At 44.5% G+C, this 17,680-nt stretch overlaps 1 protein-coding gene across 1 annotated transcript; it reads left to right on the top strand.

The window, feature by feature from the left end:
* Window positions 1–12,939: 12,939 nt before the first annotated feature.
* Window positions 12,940–14,483, top strand: LOC136663864 (zinc finger protein 239-like). Its single transcript, XM_066640823.1, has 2 exons — window positions 12,940–13,216; window positions 14,377–14,483. Exons 1-2 carry the CDS (start codon window positions 12,940–12,942, stop codon window positions 14,481–14,483), a joined length of 384 nt encoding a protein of 127 aa, XP_066496920.1.
* The last annotated feature ends 3,197 nt before the right edge of the window (window positions 14,484–17,680 follow it).

The raw sequence follows: 17,680 nt of genomic DNA, 5'->3' as shown, positions 1-17,680 counted from the left end.
TCCATAGGCACAGTTTTGTGTAGCAGGAGCATTGCTTGTCACCCAAGGAAATCCTGGAGAATCAAGAAACTTGACTGGGAGAGGATTTGTGCGATCCTGGAAAAATGGGTTTCAGGCCAGAAAAACGATGACCCCGGGGTCATCAAAAATTTTAGGTGGAAAAAAAATATTTTCCCTAGGCACAGTTTGGTGTAGGAGGAGCATTGCTTGTCACAAAAGGAAACTCAGGAGCATCAAGAAACTTGATTGGGAGAGGATTTGTGCGATCCTGGAAAAATGGGTTTCAGGACAGAAAAACAATGACTCCGGGGTCATCAAAAATTTTGGTGGAAAAAAAATATTTTGCGATGAAACATTTCGTTGTAGCAGGAGCATTGCCTGTCACCTAAGGAAACCCCGGAGCATCAAGAAACTTGATTGGGAGAGGATTTGTGCGATCCTGGAAAAATGGGTTTCAGGCCAGAAAAACGATGACCCCGGGGTCATCAAAAATTTTAGGTGGAAAAAAAATATTTTCCCTAGGCACAGTTTGGTGTAGGAGGAGCATTGCTTGTCACCAAAGGAAACTCTGGAGCATCAAGAAACTTGTTTGGGAGAGGATTTGTGCGATCCTGGAAAAATGGGTTTCAGGACAGAAAAACGATGACTCCGGGGTCATCAAAAATTTTGGTGGAAAAAAAATATTTTTCGATGAAACATTTTGGTGTAGCAGGAGCATTGCTTGTTACCCAAGGAAATCCTGGAGCATCAAAAAACTTGATTGGGAGAGGATTTTTGCGATCCTGGAAAAATGGGTTTCAGGCCAGAAAAACGATGACCCCGGGGTCATCAAAAATTATGGTGGAAAAAAAATATTTTCCATAGGCACAGTTTGGTGTAGGAGGAGCATTGCTTGTCACCAAAGGAAACTCTGGAGCATCAAGAAACTTGATTGGGAGAGGATTTGTGCGATCCTGGAAAAATGGGTTTCAGGACAGAAAAACGATGACTCCGGGGTCATCAAAAATTTTGGTGGAAAAAAAATATTTTTCGATGAAACATTTTGGTGTAGCAGGAGCATTGCTTGTTACCCAAGGAAACCCTGGAGCATCAAAAAACTTGATTGGGAGAGGATTTTTGCGATCCTGGAAAAATGGGTTTAAGGCCAGAAAAACGATGACCCCGGGGTCATCAAAAATTATGGTGGAAAAAAAATATTTTCCATAGGCACAGTTTTGTGTAGCAGGAGCATTGCTTGTCACCCATGGAAATCCTGGAGCATTAAGAAAGTTGATTGGGAGTGGATTAGTTCGATCCTGGAAAAATGGGCTTCAGGCCAGAAAAACGATGACCCCGGGGTCATCAAAAATTATGGTGGAAAAAAAATATTTTCCATAGGCACAGTTTTGTGTAGCAGGAGCATTGCTTGTTACCCAAGGAAACCCTGGAGCATCAAAAAACTTGATTGGGAGAGGATTTTTGCGATCCTGGAAAAATGGGTTTCAGGCCAGAAAAACGATGACCCCGGGGTCATCAAAAATTATGGTGGAAAAAAAATATTTTCCATAGGCACAGTTTTGTGTAGCAGGAGCATTGCTTGTCACCCAAGGAAATCCTGGAGAATCAAGAAACTTGACTGGGAGAGGATTTGTGCGATCCTGGAAAAATGGGTTTCAGGCCACAAAAACGATGACCCCGGGGTCAACAAAAATTTTAGGTGGAAAAAAATATTTTCCCTAGGCACAGTTTGGTGTAGGAGGAGCATTGCTTGTCAACTAAAGAATCCATGTAGCAACAAGAAACTTGACTGGGAGAGGATTTGAGCGATCCTGGAAAAATGGGTTTCAGGCCAGAAAAACGATGACCCCGGGGTCATCAAAATTTTTGGTGGAAAAAAAATATTTTCCCTAGGCACAGTTTGCACATGCAGGAGCAGTGCTGGTCATCCAAAGAAACTCTGGAGCATCAACAGATTTGATTAAGTGTGGTTGAGTCTGATACTGGAGAAATGGGGATGGGACTTCGGATTTGGGACTTGGAACCTGGAATTGGCACTTGGCACTTGGAACGCCGGGATCATCAAAAATTTTGGTGAAATTTTTTTTCCCTAGGCACAGTTTGGTGTAGCAGGAGTTTTGCTTTTCACCCAAGGAAACGCTGGAGCATCAAGAAACTTGATTGGGAGAGGATTTGTGCGATCCTGGAAAAGTGGGTTTCATGCCAGAAAAACGATGACCCCGGGGTCATCAAAAATTTTGGTGGGAAAAAAATATTTTGCGATGAAACATTTCGGTGTAGCAGGAGCATTGCCTGTCACCTAAGGAAACCCCGGAGTATCAAGAAACTTGATTGGGAGAGGATTTGTGCGATCCTGGAAAAATGGGTTTCAGGACAGAAAATCGATGACTCCGGGGTCATCAAAAATTTTGGTGGAAAAAAAATATTTTTCGATGAAACATTTTGGTGTAGCAGGAGCATTGCTTGTTACCCAAGGAAACCCTGGAGCATCAAAAAACTTGATTGGGAGAGGATTTTTGTGATCCTGGAAAAATGGGTTTCAGGCCAGAAAAACGATGACCCCGGGGTCATCAAAAATTATGGTGGAAAAAAAATATTTTCCATAGGCACAGTTTTGTGTAGCAGGAGCATTGCTTGTTACCCAAGGAAACCCTGGAGCATCAAAAAACTTGATTGGGAGAGGATTTTTGCGATCCTGGAAAAATGGGTTTCAGGCCAGAAAAACGATGACCCCGGGGTCATCAAAAATTATGGTGGAAAAAAAATATTTTCCATAGGCACAGTTTTGTGTAGCAGGAGCATTGCTTGTCACCCAAGGAAATCCTGGAGAATCAAGAAACTTGACTGGGAGAGGATTTGTGCGATCCTGGAAAAATGGGTTTCAGGCCAGAAAAACGATGACCCCGGGGTCATCAAAAATTTTAGGTGGAAAAAAAATATTTTGCGATGAAACATTTCGTTGTAGCAGGAGCATTGCCTGTCACCTAAGGAAACCCCGGAGCATCAAGAAACTTGATTGGGAGAGGATTTGTGCGATCCTGGAAAAATGGGTTTCAGGCCAGAAAAACGATGACCCCGGGGTCATCAAAAATTTTAGGTGGAAAAAAAATATTTTCCCTAGGCACAGTTTGGTGTAGGAGGAGCATTGCTTGTCACCAAAGGAAACTCTGGAGCATCAAGAAACTTGTTTGGGAGAGGATTTGTGCGATCCTGGAAAAATGGGTTCCAGGACAGAAAAACAATGACTCCGGGGTCATCAAAAATTTTGGTGGAAAAAAAATATTTTGCGATGAAACATTTCGGTGTAGCAGGAGCATTGCCTGTCACCTAAGGAAACCCCGGAGCATCAAGAAACTTGATTGGGAGAGGATTTGTGCGATCCTGGAAAAATGGGTTTCAGGCCAGAAAAACGATGACCCCGGGGTCATCAAAAATTTTAGGTGGAAAAAAAATATTTTCCCTAGGCACAGTTTGGTGTAGGAGGAGCATTGCTTGTCACCAAAGGAAACTCAGGAGCATCAAGAAACTTGATTGGGAGACGATTTGTGCGATCCTGGAAAAATGGGTTTCAGGACAGAAAAACGATGACTCCGGGGTCATCAAAAATTTTGGTGGAAAAAAAATATTTTTCGATGAAACATTTTGGTGTAGCAGGAGCATTGCTTGTTACCCAAGGAAACCCTGGAGCATCAAAAAACTTGATTGGGAGAGGATTTTTGCGATCCTGGAAAAATGGGTTTCAGGCCAGAAAAACGATGACCCCGGGGTCATCAAAAATTATGGTGGAAAAAAAATATTTTCCATAGGCACAGTTTGGTGTAGGAGGAGCATTGCTTGTCACCAAAGGAAACTCTGGAGCATCAAGAAACTTGATTGGGAGAGGATTTGTGCGATCCTGGAAAAATGGGTTTCAGGCCAGAAAAACGATGACCCCGGGGTCAACAAAAATTTTAGGTGGAAAAATATATTTTCCCTAGGCACAGTTTGGTGTAGGAGGAGCATTGCTTGTCACCAAAGGAAACTCTGGAGCATCAAGAAACTTGATTGGGAGAGGATTTGTGCGATCCTGGAAAAATGGGTTTCAGGACAGAAAATCGATGACTCCGGGGTCATCAAAAATTTTGGTGGAAAAAAAATATTTTTCGATGAAACATTTTGGTGTAGCAGGAGCATTGCTTGTTACCCAAGGAAACCCTGGAGCATCAAAAAACTTGATTGGGAGAGGATTTTTGCGATCCTGGAAAAATGGGTTTCAGGCCAGAAAAACGATGACCCCGGGGTCATCAAAAATTATGGTGGAAAAAAAATATTTTCCATAGGCACAGTTTTGTGTAGCAGTAGCATTGCTTGTCACCAAAGGAAACCCTGGAGCATCAAAAAACTTGATTGGGAGAGGATTTTTGCGATCCTGGAAAAATGGGTTTCAGGCCAGAAAAACGATGACCCCGGGGTCATCAAAAATTATGGTGGAAAAAAAATATTTTCCATAGGCACAGTTTTGTGTAGCAGGAGCATTGCTTGTCACCCAAGGAAATCCTGGAGAATCAAGAAACATGACTGGGAGAGGATTTGTGCGATCCTGGAAAAATGGGTTTCAGGCCACAAAAACGATGACCCCGGGGTCAACAAAATTTTAGGTGGAAAAAAATATTTTCCCTAGGCACAGTTTGGTGTAGGAGGAGCATTGCTTGTCACCAAAGGAAACTCTGGAGCATCAAGAAACTTGATTGGGAGAGATTTGTGCGATCCTGGAAAAATGGTGTTTCAGGACAGAAAATCGATGACTCCGGGGTCATCAAAATTTTGGTGGAAAAAAGATATTTTTCGATGAAACATTTGGTGTAGCAGGAGCATTGCTTGTTACCAAGGAAACCCTGGAGCATCAAAAACTTGATTGGGAGAGGATTTTTGCGATCCTGGAAAAATGGGTTTCAGGCCAGAAAACGATGACCCCGGGGTCATCAAAAATTATGGTGGAAAAAAAATATTTTCCATAGGCACAGTTTTGTGTAGCAGGAGCATTGCTTGTTACCCAAGGAAACCCTGGAGCATCAAAAAACTTGATTGGGAGAGGATTTTTGCGATCCTGGAAAAATGGGTTTCAGGACAGAAAAACAATGACCCCGGGGTCATCAAAAATTATGGTGGAAAAAAAATATTTTCCATAGGCACAGTTTTGTGTAGCAGGAGCATTGCTTGTCACCCAAGGAAATCCTGGAGAATCAAGAAACTTGACTGGGAGAGGATTTGTGCGATCCTGGAAAAATGGGTTTCAGGCCAGAAAAAACGATGACCCCGGGGTCATCAAAAATTTTAGGTGGAAAAAAAATATTTTCCCTAGGCACAGTTTGGTGTAGGAGGAGCATTGCTTGTCACCAAAGGAAACTCAGGAGCATCAAGAAACTTGATTGGGAGAGGATTTGTGCGATCCTGGAAAAATGGGTTTCAGGACAGAAAAACAATGACTCCGGGGTCATCAAAAATTTTGGTGGAAAAAAAATATTTTGCGATGAAACATTTCGTTGTAGCAGGAGCATTGCCTGTCACCTAAGGAAACCCCGGAGCATCAAGAAACTTGATTGGGAGAGGATTTGTGCGATCCTGGAAAAATGGGTTTCAGGACAGAAAATCGATGACTCCGGGGTCATCAAAAATTTTGGTGGAAAAAAAATATTTTTCGATGAAACATTTTGGTGTAGCAGGAGCATTGCTTGTTACCCAAGGAAACCCTGGAGCATCAAAAAACTTGATTGGGAGAGGATTTTTGCGATCCTGGAAAAATGGGTTTCAGGCCAGAAAAACGATGACCCCGGGGTCATCAAAAATTATGGTGGAAAAAAAATATTTTCCATAGGCACAGTTTTGTGTAGCAGGAGCATTGCTTGTTACCCAAGGAAACCCTGGAGCATCAAAAAACTTGATTGGGAGAGGATTTTTGCGATCCTGGAAAAATGGGTTTCAGGCCAGAAAAACGATGACCCCGGGGTCATCAAAAATTATGGCAGAAAAAAAATATTTTCCATAGGCACAGTTTTGTGTAGCAGGAGCATTGCTTGTCACCCATGGAAATCCTGGAGCATTAAGAAAGTTGATTGGGAGTGGATTAGTTCGATCCTGGAAAAATGGGCTTCAGGCCAGAAAAACGATGACCCCGGGGTCATCAAAAATTATAGGTGGAAAAAAAATATTTTCCCTAGGCACAGTTTGGTGTAGCAGGAGCATTGCTTGTCAACTAAAGAATCCATGTAGCAACAAGAAACTTGACTGGGAGAGGATTTGTGCGATCCTGGAAAAATGGGTTTCAGGCCAGAAAAACGATGACCCCGGGGTCATCAAAATTTTTGGTGGAAAAAAAATATTTTCCCTAGGCACAGTTTGCACATGCAGGAGCAGTGCTGGTCATCCAAAGAAACTCTGGAGCATCAACAGATTTGATTAAGTGTGGTTGAGTCTGATACTGGAGAAATGGGGATGGGACTTCGGATTTGGGACTTGGAACCTGGAACTTGGCACTTGGCACTTGGAACGCCGGGATCATCAAAAATTTTGGTGAAATTTTTTTTCCCTAGGCACAGTTTGGTGTAGCAGGAGTTTTGCTTTTCACCCAAGGAAACGCTGGAGCATCAAGAAACTTGATTGGGAGAGGATTTGTGCGATCCTGGGAAAATGGGTTTCAGGACAGAAAAACGATGACTCCGGGGTCATCAAAAATTTTGGTGGAAAAAAAATATTTTGCGATGAAACATTTCGGTGTAGCAGGAGCATTGCCTGTCACCTAAGGAAACCCCGGAGCATCAAGAAACTTGATTGGGAGAGGATTTGTGCGATCCTGGAAAAATGGGTTTCAGGCCAGAAAAACGATGACCCCGGGGTCATCAAAAATTTTAGGTGGAAAAAAAATATTTTCCCTAGGCACAGTTTGGTGTAGGAGGAGCATTGCTTGTCACCAAAGGAAACTCTGGAGCATCAAGAAACTTGATTGGGAGAGGATTTTTGCGATTCTGGAAAAATGGGTTTCAGGCCAGAAAAACGATGACCCCGGGGTCATCAAAAATTATGGTGGAAAAAAAATATTTTCCATAGGCACAGTTTTGTGTAGCAGGAGCATTGCTTGTCACCCATGGAAATCCTGGAGCATTAAGAAAGTTGATTGGTAGTGGATTAGTTCGATCCTGGAAAAATGGGCTTCAGGCCAGAAAAACGATGACCCCGGGGTCATCAAAAATTTTGGTGGAAAAAAAATATTTTCCCTAGGCACAGTTTGGTGTAGCAGGAGCATTGCTTGTCAACTAAAGAATCCATGTAGCAACAAGAAACTTGACTGGGAGAGGATTTGTGCGATCCTGGAAAAATGGGTTTCAGGCCAGAAAAACGATGACCCCGGGGTCATCAAAATTTTTGGTGGAAAAAAAATATTTTCCCTAGGCACAGTTTGCACATGCAGGAGCAGTGCTGGTCATCCAAAGAAACTCTGGAGCATCAACAGATTTGATTAAGTGTGGTTGAGTCTGATACTGGAGAAATGGGGATGGGACTTCCGATTTGGGACTTGGAACCTGGAACTTGGCACTTGGCACTTGGAACGCCGGGATCATCAAAAATTTTGGTGAAATTTTTTTTCCCTAGGCACAGTTTGGTGTAGCAGGAGTTTTGCTTTTCACCCAAGGAAACGCTGGAGCATCAAGAAACTTGATTGGGAGAGGATTTGTGCGATCCTGGAAAAGTGGGTTTCATGCCAGAAAAACGATGACCCCGGGGTCATCAAAAATTTTGGTGGAAAAAAAATATTTTGCGATGAAACTTTTTGGTGTAGCAAGGAGCATTGCTTGTCACATAAGGAAACCCTGGAGCATCAAGAAACTTGATTGGGAGAGAATTTGCGCAATCCTTGAAAAATGGGTTTCAGGCCAAAAAAAGGATGACCCCGGGGTCATCAAAAATTTTAGGTGGAAAAAAAATATTTTCCCTAGGCACAGTTTGGTGTAGGAGGAGCATTGCTTGTCACCCAAGGAAATCCTGGAGAATCAAGAAACTTGATTAGGAGAGGATTTGTGGAAGCCTGGAAAATTGGGTTTCAGGACAGAAAAACGATGACTCCGGGGTCATCAAAAATTTTGGTGGAAAAAAAATATTTTGCGATGAAACATTTCGGTGTGGCAGGAGCATTGCTTGTCACCTAAGGAAACCCTGGAGCATCAAGAAACTTGATTGGGAGAGGATTTGTGCGATCCTGGAAAAATGGGTTTCAGGCCAGAAAAACGATGACCCCGGGGTCATCAAAAATTTTGGTGGAAAAAAAATATTTTGCGATGAAACATTTTGGTGTAGCAGGAGCATTGCTTGTCACCCAAGGAAATCCTGGAGAATCAAGAAACTTGATTAGGAGAGAATTTGTGCAATCCTTGAAATATGGGTTTCAGGCCAGAAAAACGATGACCCCGGGGTCATCAAAAATTTTAGGTGGAAAAAAAATATTTTCCCTAGGCACAGTTTGCTGTAGCAGGAACATTGCTTCTCACTCAAGGAAACTCTGGAGCATCAAGAAACTTGATTGGGAGAGGATTTGTTCGATCCTGGAAAAATGGCTTTCAGGCCAGAAAAACGATGACCCCGGGGTCATCAAAAATTTTGGTGGAAAAAAAATATTTTCCTTAGGCACAGTTTGGTGTAGCAGGAGCATTGCTTGTCACCTAAAGAAACCCTGGAGCATCAAGAAACTTGATTGGGAGAGGATTTGTTCGATCCTGGAAAAAAGGGTTTCAGGCCAGAAAAAAAATGGTCATCAAAAATTTTGGTGGAAAAAACATATTTTTCGATGAAACATTTTGGTGTAGCAGGAGCATTGCTTGTCACCTAAGGAAACCCCGGAGCATCAAGAAACCTGATTGGGAGAGGATTTGTGCAGTCCTTGAAAAATGGGTTTCAGGCCAGAAAAACGATGACCCCGGGGTCATCAAAAATTTTAGGTGAAAAAAAAATACTTTCCCTAGGCACAGTTTGCTGTAGCAGGAGCATTGCTTGTTACCCAAGGAAACCCTGAAGCATCAAAAAACTTGATTGGGAGAGGATTTTTGCGATCCTGGAAAAATGGGTTTCAGGCAAGAAAAACGATGACCCCGGGGTCATCAAAAATTATTGTGGAAAAAAAATATTTTCCATATGCACAGTTTTGTGTAGCAGGAGCATTGCTTGTCACCCACGAAAATCCTGGCGCATCAAGAATCTTGATTGGGAGTGGATTTGTTCGATCCTGGAAAAATGGCTTTCAGGCCAGAAAAACGATGACCCCGGGGTCATCAAAAATTTTGATGAAAAAAAATATTTTGCGATGAAACTTTTTGGTGTAGCAGGAGCATTGCTTGTCACATAAGGAAACCCTGGAGCATCAAGAAACTTGATTGGGAGAGGATTTGTGCAATCCTTGAAAAATGGGTTTCAGGACAGAAAAACGATGACCCCGGGGTCATCAAAAATTTTAGGTGGAAAAAAAATATTTTCCCTAGGCACAGTTTGGTGTAGGAGGAGCATTGCTTGTCACCAAAGGAAACTCTGGAGCATCAAGAAACTTGATTGGGAGAGGATTTGTGCGATCCTGGAAAAATGGGTTTCAGGACAGAAAAACAATGACTCCGGGGTCATCAAAAATTTTGGTGGAAAAAAAATATTTTGCGATGAAACATTTCGTTGTAGCAGGAGCATTGCCTGTCTCCTAAGGAAACCCCGGAGCATCAAGAAACTTGATTGGGAGAGGATTTGTGCGATCCTGGAAAAATGGGTTTCAGGCCAGAAAAACGATGACCCCGGGGTCATCAAAAATTTTAGGTGGAAAAAAAATATTTTCCCTAGGCACAGTTTGGTGTAGGAGGAGCATTGCTTGTCACCAAAGGAAACTCTGGAGCATCAAGAAACTTGATTGGGAGAGGATTTGTGCGATCCTGGAAAAATGGGTTTCAGGACAGAAAAACAATGACCCCGGGGTCATCAAAAATTTTAGGTGGAAAAAAAATATTTTCCCTAGGCACAGTTTGGTGTAGGAGGAGCATTGCTTGTCACCCAAGGAAACTCTGGAGTATCAAGAAACTTGACTGGGAGAGGATTTGTGCGATCGTGGAAAAATGGGTTTCAGGCCAGAAAACGATGACCCCGGGGTCATCAAAAATTTTGGTGGAAAAAAAATATTTTCCCTAGGCACAGTTTGGTGTAGCAGTCAAGAACTTGACTGGGAGAGGATTTGTGCGATCCTGGAAAAATGGCTTTCAGGACAGAAAAATGATGATCCCGGGGTCATCAAAATTTTGGTGGAAAAAAAATATTTTGCGATGAAACATTTTGGTGTAGCAGGAGCATTGCTTGTCACCTAAGGAAACCCTGGAGCATCAAAAATTTGATTGGGAGTGGATTTGTGCGATCCTTGAAATATGGGTTTCAGGCCAGAAAAACGATGACCCCGGGGTCATCAAAAATTTTAGGTGGAAAAAAAATATTTTCCCTAGGCACAGTTTGCACATGCAGGAGCAGTGCTGGTCATCCAAAGAAACTCTGGAGCATCAACAGATTTGATTAAGTGTGGTTGAGTGTGATACTGGAGAAATGGGGATGGGACGTCGGATTTGGGACTTGGAACTTGGAACTTGGCACTTGGAACCCCGGGATCATCAAAAATTTTGGTGAAATTTTTTTTCCTTAGGCACAGTTTGGTGTAGCAGGAGCTTTGCTTTTCACCCAAGGAAACCCTGGAGCATCAAGAAACTTGATTGGGAGAGGATTTGTGCGATCCTGGAAAAATGGGATTCAGGCCAGAAAAACGATGACCCCGGGGTCATCAAAAATTTTGGTGGAAAAAAAATATTTTGCGATGAAACATTTTGGTGAGGTTAGATTATTGTAACGGGCTTTATGTGGGGCTGCCCCTGAAGACGGTTCGGAAACTGCAATTAGTGCAGAATGCGGCGGCCCGTGTGGTCACTGGAGCTAAGCGGTTTGATTCTGTCAGTCCGCTTCTCCAGGGGCTACATTGGCTGCCCATTCGTTTCCGGGCCCAATTCAAGGTGCTGGTCTTGACCTTTAAAGCCCTATACTGCTCTGGGCCAGGCTATCTTAGAGATCGCCTACTCCCGTACAATTCGGCTCGTCCTCTCAGGTCATCAGAGGAGGCCTTTTTACATGTGCCGCCGCCTAAAGAGGTACGTGGAGTGGCGGCAAGAAATAGGGCCTTCTCAGTAGTGGCATGGAACTCCCTTCCCCTTGACTTGAGAATGGCTCCCTCCCTCGAGACCTTTCGGCGAGGCCTGAAGACCTTGTTGTTTACACAAGTCTTTAACTCTATGGCCTTTTTAATATCTTTTATACATCTTTTAGTTTTTTATAGGTGTGATTCCTCCTTCAACTGCTGTTTTATGCTCTTTTTATTCTGACTTTTATCTGATTACTGTTTTTATGGTTTCTCTTAATGTGTTTTTAATATGTTTTTATATGTTAAATTATGTTTTAATCTGTTTTTTTTAATATGTTGTAAGCCGCCCTGGGTCCCTTCGGGGAGAAGGGCGGGATAAAAATAAAGTTGTTTATTATTATTATTATTATTATTATTATTATTATTATTATTATTATTATTATTATTATTAGACATCAGGCCTCCTCCTTACCTGTGCTGGTTACAGTGCAAAGAATATGGCCCTGTTGTGCTGATGCAGCTTAAAATTCTGTTGGCTTAGGTTGGGTGAGGATTCCTCCAGAGTTTGGTCAAACGTGTCTTTCTGAAACTCAAGAGCTCTTGAGAGGTGGTGGTCAGAAGGTGCCATTTCTGCTCTTCCAGCAGAATATTTGAATGGGAGCCAGGAAACTCCATTTGAATGAAAGGAGTTCACAGGTGTCTGGGAGAAATCAGGGGTGGAATTTATAACCCAATTCTTTTTGGATCTACTCAGAGTTACCTCAGAGTCCCCCTGTAGCCAAATGCCAGGAAAATGTGCACAGGATTGTACCCTCAATCAATAGTGTGACCTTCCTGGCCTGTGGATCTATTCTGAACTGTGACCACCGGTCCTCCAGTCAGCAACTTTAGTGCTCTGGCCTGTGCACTCTCCTGGCAGGCAGCATGTAGCTTCAAGTGTGTGTGTGCATGGACGCATGTCTACTGGACATCTTAAATCTGTATTTCTTCATCTTAATGATATCAGTACAACTTTTCCTGGCTCAAGTTTAATACATTTTTTTGGTGAGGTGGGACACAAACTCCTGTCTCTCCTCTTTTCCGCTTATTTGCTTCAACCCTTTTCTTAATTTCAACTTTAAACATCTGTTTGTATTTGAACCCTGAGTCTGCCTGGTACAGGAAGGGCAGTGGAGTGCAGTCATGTTCCCTTCCGCTGCGGATGCCACCCTGAGAGTGATTTTGAGAGGAACTCCTGAGGTTCAGGATTTTTCTAGGAGGGGGGTTCTGCTGCCATGCCTGGGCTTGCTTCACAGCCCTCTCTCCTTTCTGGTTCACCCACTTAGCGAAGGGAGGTGAGCCTAGCTGGGCACTCTTTGGGTTGTGACCCAAGCAAGGCAACACACCCCAGTTGGGCCGCAAAAGTGGGGCAGTTCTGGTCACCACATCTCAAAAAGGATATAGTGGAGATGGAAAGGGTGCAAAAGAGAGCAACCAAAATGATTACTGGGCTGGGGCACCTTCCCTATGAGGAAAGGCTACAGCGTTTGGGCTTCTTCAGTCTAGAAAAGAGGCGCCTGGGGGGGACATATGATTGAGACATACAAAATCATGCAGGGGATGGACAGAGTGGATAGAGAGATGCTCTTTTAACTCGCGCATAATACCAGAACCACAAAAGCTGAGTGTTGGGAGAGTTAGGACAGACAGAAAAAAATATTTCTTTACCTAGGGTGCAATTAGTTTGTGGAACTTTTTGCCACAAGAAGTACTTATGGCATCTTGCCTGGATGCGTTCTCAAGATCAGGAGTGCAGAGAAGGTTTCATTCCAAGTAGAAGCTTCGCTGCACCTCAGAGAAGTCAAGCAGAGGAGAAGCCGCATGAATGCCCAGAGTGTGGAAAGAGCTTCAGTACCAGACAAAACCTCAACATACACCAGCGAACGCACACTGGGGAGCAACCATTTAAATGCTTGGAGTGTGGAAAGGGCTTCGGTCAGAGCAGAAACCTCTGTCTACATCAACAAACTCACACAGGGGAGAAGCCCTATGAATGTTCAGAGTGTGGTAAGCGATTCGTTCAGCAGGGAGACCTCACACATAGGGGAGAAGCCCTATGAATGCTCAGAGTGTGGAAAGAGCTTCAGTGTGCAGGGAAGCCTCAGAAAGCATCGGAGAACTCACACGGGAAATGCCATATAAATACTTGGAGTGTGGAAAGTCCTTCAGTCAGAAAGGAAACCTCACTAAAAACCAGCGAACTCACACCAGAGTATTGTTGTTGTTGGCAATCTTCAGTCTCGAAAGGTGGTTCTGGAACAGCGTCTAGAGTGGCTGAAAAGGCCAATCCGGGAGTGACAATCCCTTCCACACTGGGAGCAAGTGCAGTCTGTCCCTGGTCTGTCTCCCTGGCTATGGGCCTTCCTTCTTTGCCTCTTAGCCTCAGACTGTTGGCCAAGTGTCTCTTCAAACTGGGAAAGGCCATGCTGCACAGCCTGCCTCCAAGCGGGCTGCTCAGAGGCCAGCGTTTCCCACTTGTTGAGGTCCACTCCTAAGGCCTTCAGATCCCTCTTGCAGATGTCCTTGTATCGCAGCTGTGGTCTACCTGTAGGGCACTTTCCTTGCACGAGTTCTCCATAGAGGAGATCCTTTGGGATATCCATTCTCCACCATCCATTCTCACGACATGACCGAGCCAACGCAGGCGTCTCTGTTTCAGCAGTGCATACATGCTAGGGATTCCAGCACGTTCCAGGACTGTGTTGTTTGGAACTTTGTCCTGCCAGGTGATGCCGAGAATGCGTCGGAGGCAGCGCATGTGGAAAGCGTTCAGTTTCCTCTCCTGTTGTGAGCGAAGAGTCCATGACTCGCTGCAGTACAGAAGTGTACTCAGGACGCAAGCTCTGTAGACCTGGATCTTGGTATGTTCCGTCAGCTTCTTGTTGGACCAGACTCTCTTTGTGAGTCTGGAAAACGTGGTAGCTGCTTTACTGATGCGTTTGTTTAGCTCGGTATCGAGAGTGTCGGAGATCGTTGAGCCAAGGTACACAAAGTCATGGACAACCTCCAGTTCATGCACAGAGATTGTAATGCAGGGAGGTGAGTCCACATCCTGAACCATGACCTGTGTTTTCTTCAGGCTGATCGTCCACCCCAGAGTGGAACCATATAAATGCTAGGCATGTGAAAAGATCTTAGGTAGGAGTGAACACCTCACTTTCCATCAGGGAGCTCACATGGGGAGAAGCCAGATCATGACTTGGAGTGTGGAAAGATGTTCAGTGTGAGCCTACATCTCCCTGGACATCAAAGTATCTGCACAGTAGAGAAATGATAGAAAGACTGAGAAGTGAGAAGGAGCAACAAGCATGCCATACATTTCATATTCCATTTATTTCACTGGAATCTAATCCTACGGTGAATGAGCTGCAGCTGTGATGGGCAACAGAACTCTAGGTGACATGGCCTCCTTCTGCTCTGGTTCCTTAGTGGTTCTCAAACATGTTAGCACCAGGACCCACTTTTTGAACAACAATCTATCAGGACTCAGTAGAAGTGATGTAATTATCATGGGGGAGGGGCAAGATGGCAGAGGAGCAACAGTGTCTAGATTTAGCTCCTACTTTTGTTAAGATAAATGAAGACATAAACAAGATAAAAAATGACTCCATACGCACTAATGTGGGGAAGAGCTTGAAGAAAAGACGAAACAATATCAGTCCCGGTGAGGAGAAGGAGGAAAAGGAGAGAAAAAAGAAACAGCTCAGAATTGAAAGCTTATTTCCTCCCAAGAGGGCTACAAACACTGTGAGTACACCGATAGTAGCATCTAACAACAGCTCTACGTGTCAAGAAGCTGAGTCCTGTCTGCTAAATGCTAACTTAAATAAATCAACTTATCTCAAATCAGCAAGCATTTTGAAAGCAGAGAATGTTAGAAAGACTAAATCTCCAGGACTGGACGCAAATAGCTGAAAGGCAATAAATGCTCCTTCCCCACATCTAAATTGCTCCATAGTATGTCTAAGAAAATGTGTTTCTTATCTGCAGAGACTCTGATAGTGTTATTGGGGAAAATTAGTAAAATGGAAAGGCAGGTAGAAGCCTTAAGCCAAACGCGTGTTTATCTAAGAGGAAAGGAGGACGCCATTGCCCCACATCCTCCAGGTTTTAATCATGAAAGAGTCCAAAGAGTACTGCAAACAAAGCAAGTTTTAATTTGTTTCCCCAAAAAAGACATCCAGCTCTGGACAACCAAGAAAAGAATTCTTTCCTCCCTGATAGAACTAATGAATAGAGATAGTGCTCCAGCAGAGTTAATCCATTTTCATTTTTTGCCTTCGCAAAATTATCATAAAAGACTGCTTTTAGATTTTAAATCAGCAGATATTCCTTTGCAACTTTTGCATTTATCCCAACATCTAAGAAGATATGGTATATTTCCACAAAGAGTATTTAAAGAGCATGGGGTTAAAGTCCTTGCCAGAACTAAAAAAGTTAATTATGCCTCCATTCCAATATCAACAGCATGTAGGCCTGGCATTGAAGCTGAGAATTGGTTCCCTTGGGTGCCTTGTTTACCCAGGAACTAAATTGGCCCCTGGACTGCTGTGATTTTGGGACAGAGGGTTCCTGGGCAGAACCACCATTGGCTCAGGTGCCTGGGCTGGGGCTGGACGCAGATGACAGCCTGCATTGGGACTGGGAAGCTGGATAGGGTTGGACCCTTAGTTTCTATTATTATTATTATTAACAGTATTTATATACCGCTTTTCAACTAAAGTTCACAAAGCGGTTTACAGAGAAAAATCAAATAACTAAATGGCTCCCTGTCCCAAAAGGGCTCACAATCTAAAAAGATGCAAAAGAATACCAGCAGACAGCCACTAGAACAGACAGTGCGGGGGTGAGGTGGGCCAGTTACTCTCCCCCTGCTAAAAAAAGGAGCACCCACTTGAAAAAGTGCCTCTTACCCAATTAACAGGGGTTAGAATTTCAGGTTCTTTTTCTGGGGTTGGGCCCAAATGAGACTTCCTAGGAAAGCAATTTTAAAGAGGCACATTTGCAACTGGAAAGCCTCTTTTGTCCAAATAAGCAGCCCAGGGGAGGGAGGGGGAGGGGAGGAGGAGGTGACCCATTCCTTTGAAGCTGGGGGCGAAGGATGCCCAGGTCAGAGTGGGTTGGTGGCAGCAGGGGGCCCTGCGTGGCAGAGGTGGGAGGAAGGGCACCCAGAACCAGACATGTCCCAGCCTCCCACCTCCTCGTGGTGGAACCAGAGGCTAAGCTAGAGCCCAAACCCAGCCACACTTACCTGGGAGGAAGTCCCATTGACTATAATTAGACTTACTTCTGAGTAATCACTAGACTCTCAGCTGCTTGTGGTGGAACTAGAGGCGGATCTATTTGTCAATGGGGAGAAGTTCTGGGTCACTGCCTGGCCTTCTCGCGAGTAGGAGTGGCTGTGCCCACCCCGTCCAGGTGCTGTATCCCATGCAGGGAAGACCCTGGGGAGCCTCGGGCAGCCCACCTGGGCACCGCCTTCCACGGGAGCCTGTCCCTGGGAACTCAGGGAACTCCCTGCAAGGAAAGACCCGCTGCTGTCCGGAGGCCTCCAGAGGCTTCCTTGCAGGGACCCCCCACCTGCCCAGTGCAGGACTGGAGTCCCCCCAAGCCTGTGACTGTGAACCCCAGCCCTGAGACCCAGGGGGCACTGGGGAGAAGCCCTGATGGGGGCGCCACTGGGCGGGGGGGCTGGGGGAGAGATCAAGTGGAGATCTCCCCCCCTCAGTAGCCCTTCCTTCCTGAATGCTCCTGAGGGGATCGAGGGAAGCAGGTTTCCAGCCCTGCCCAGAACATGTCAGCATGTGGACATGGAGCATCATTCCCGGTGCTTCTGTGCATGTATTCAGTGGCCCTGATCTGATGGCACCTGCACCACAAATCCTCCTTTTTCTAGGAGGGAGGTTCTGCCCAGAGAGCCCCTCTGGCTAGACAAATCTCCTGGGCTGGTGGCAGCAGATTCCATCAAACAAGATGTTGTGCCATTCAGGTGTGTGTCCAAACAGGAAAGAAAGGGAAGCAGGAAGGGAATGAGAGTGCTAACCACTAGGCGCTACTGCATGTAGTTAATGACAGCCTCCCTCTTGACTCTGGTAGTTCATCAGAACACTTTTAACTTGGGTTACTTAAAGAGCTACCATTCCTTTTCTGACTGTGTCTCTAACACATTTCTGTGTTCATTCCTCCAGATGATGGGGGGGAAACTGAGGATGTGAGAGAAGAACATGGAGCATTGGAAAGAGCCCAGCATAAGGAGGGAGGACAGCAGAGGACAGAAGCAGAGGAGGAAGGGGAGTCTCAGTATTTCAGATAATGCAGTATATGGAGGGACTCACTCAATGTGGCATCCATTCCGTGAAAAGGCTCAGAGGGTCAGATGTGGAAAAGAGCACTCTGAGGGAGGAGGTTGCCAAGTTAAAAGGGATAGTTCGAAGAGAGAAAGAGAAATGTCTTGAGTTTTTCTCTTGCAAT

This window comes from Tiliqua scincoides, chromosome 13 (genome assembly GCF_035046505.1).
Source record: "Tiliqua scincoides isolate rTilSci1 chromosome 13, rTilSci1.hap2, whole genome shotgun sequence".
NCBI lineage: Eukaryota > Metazoa > Chordata > Lepidosauria > Squamata > Scincidae > Tiliqua > Tiliqua scincoides.
This window is presented reverse-complemented; position numbering and strand designations above follow the sequence as displayed.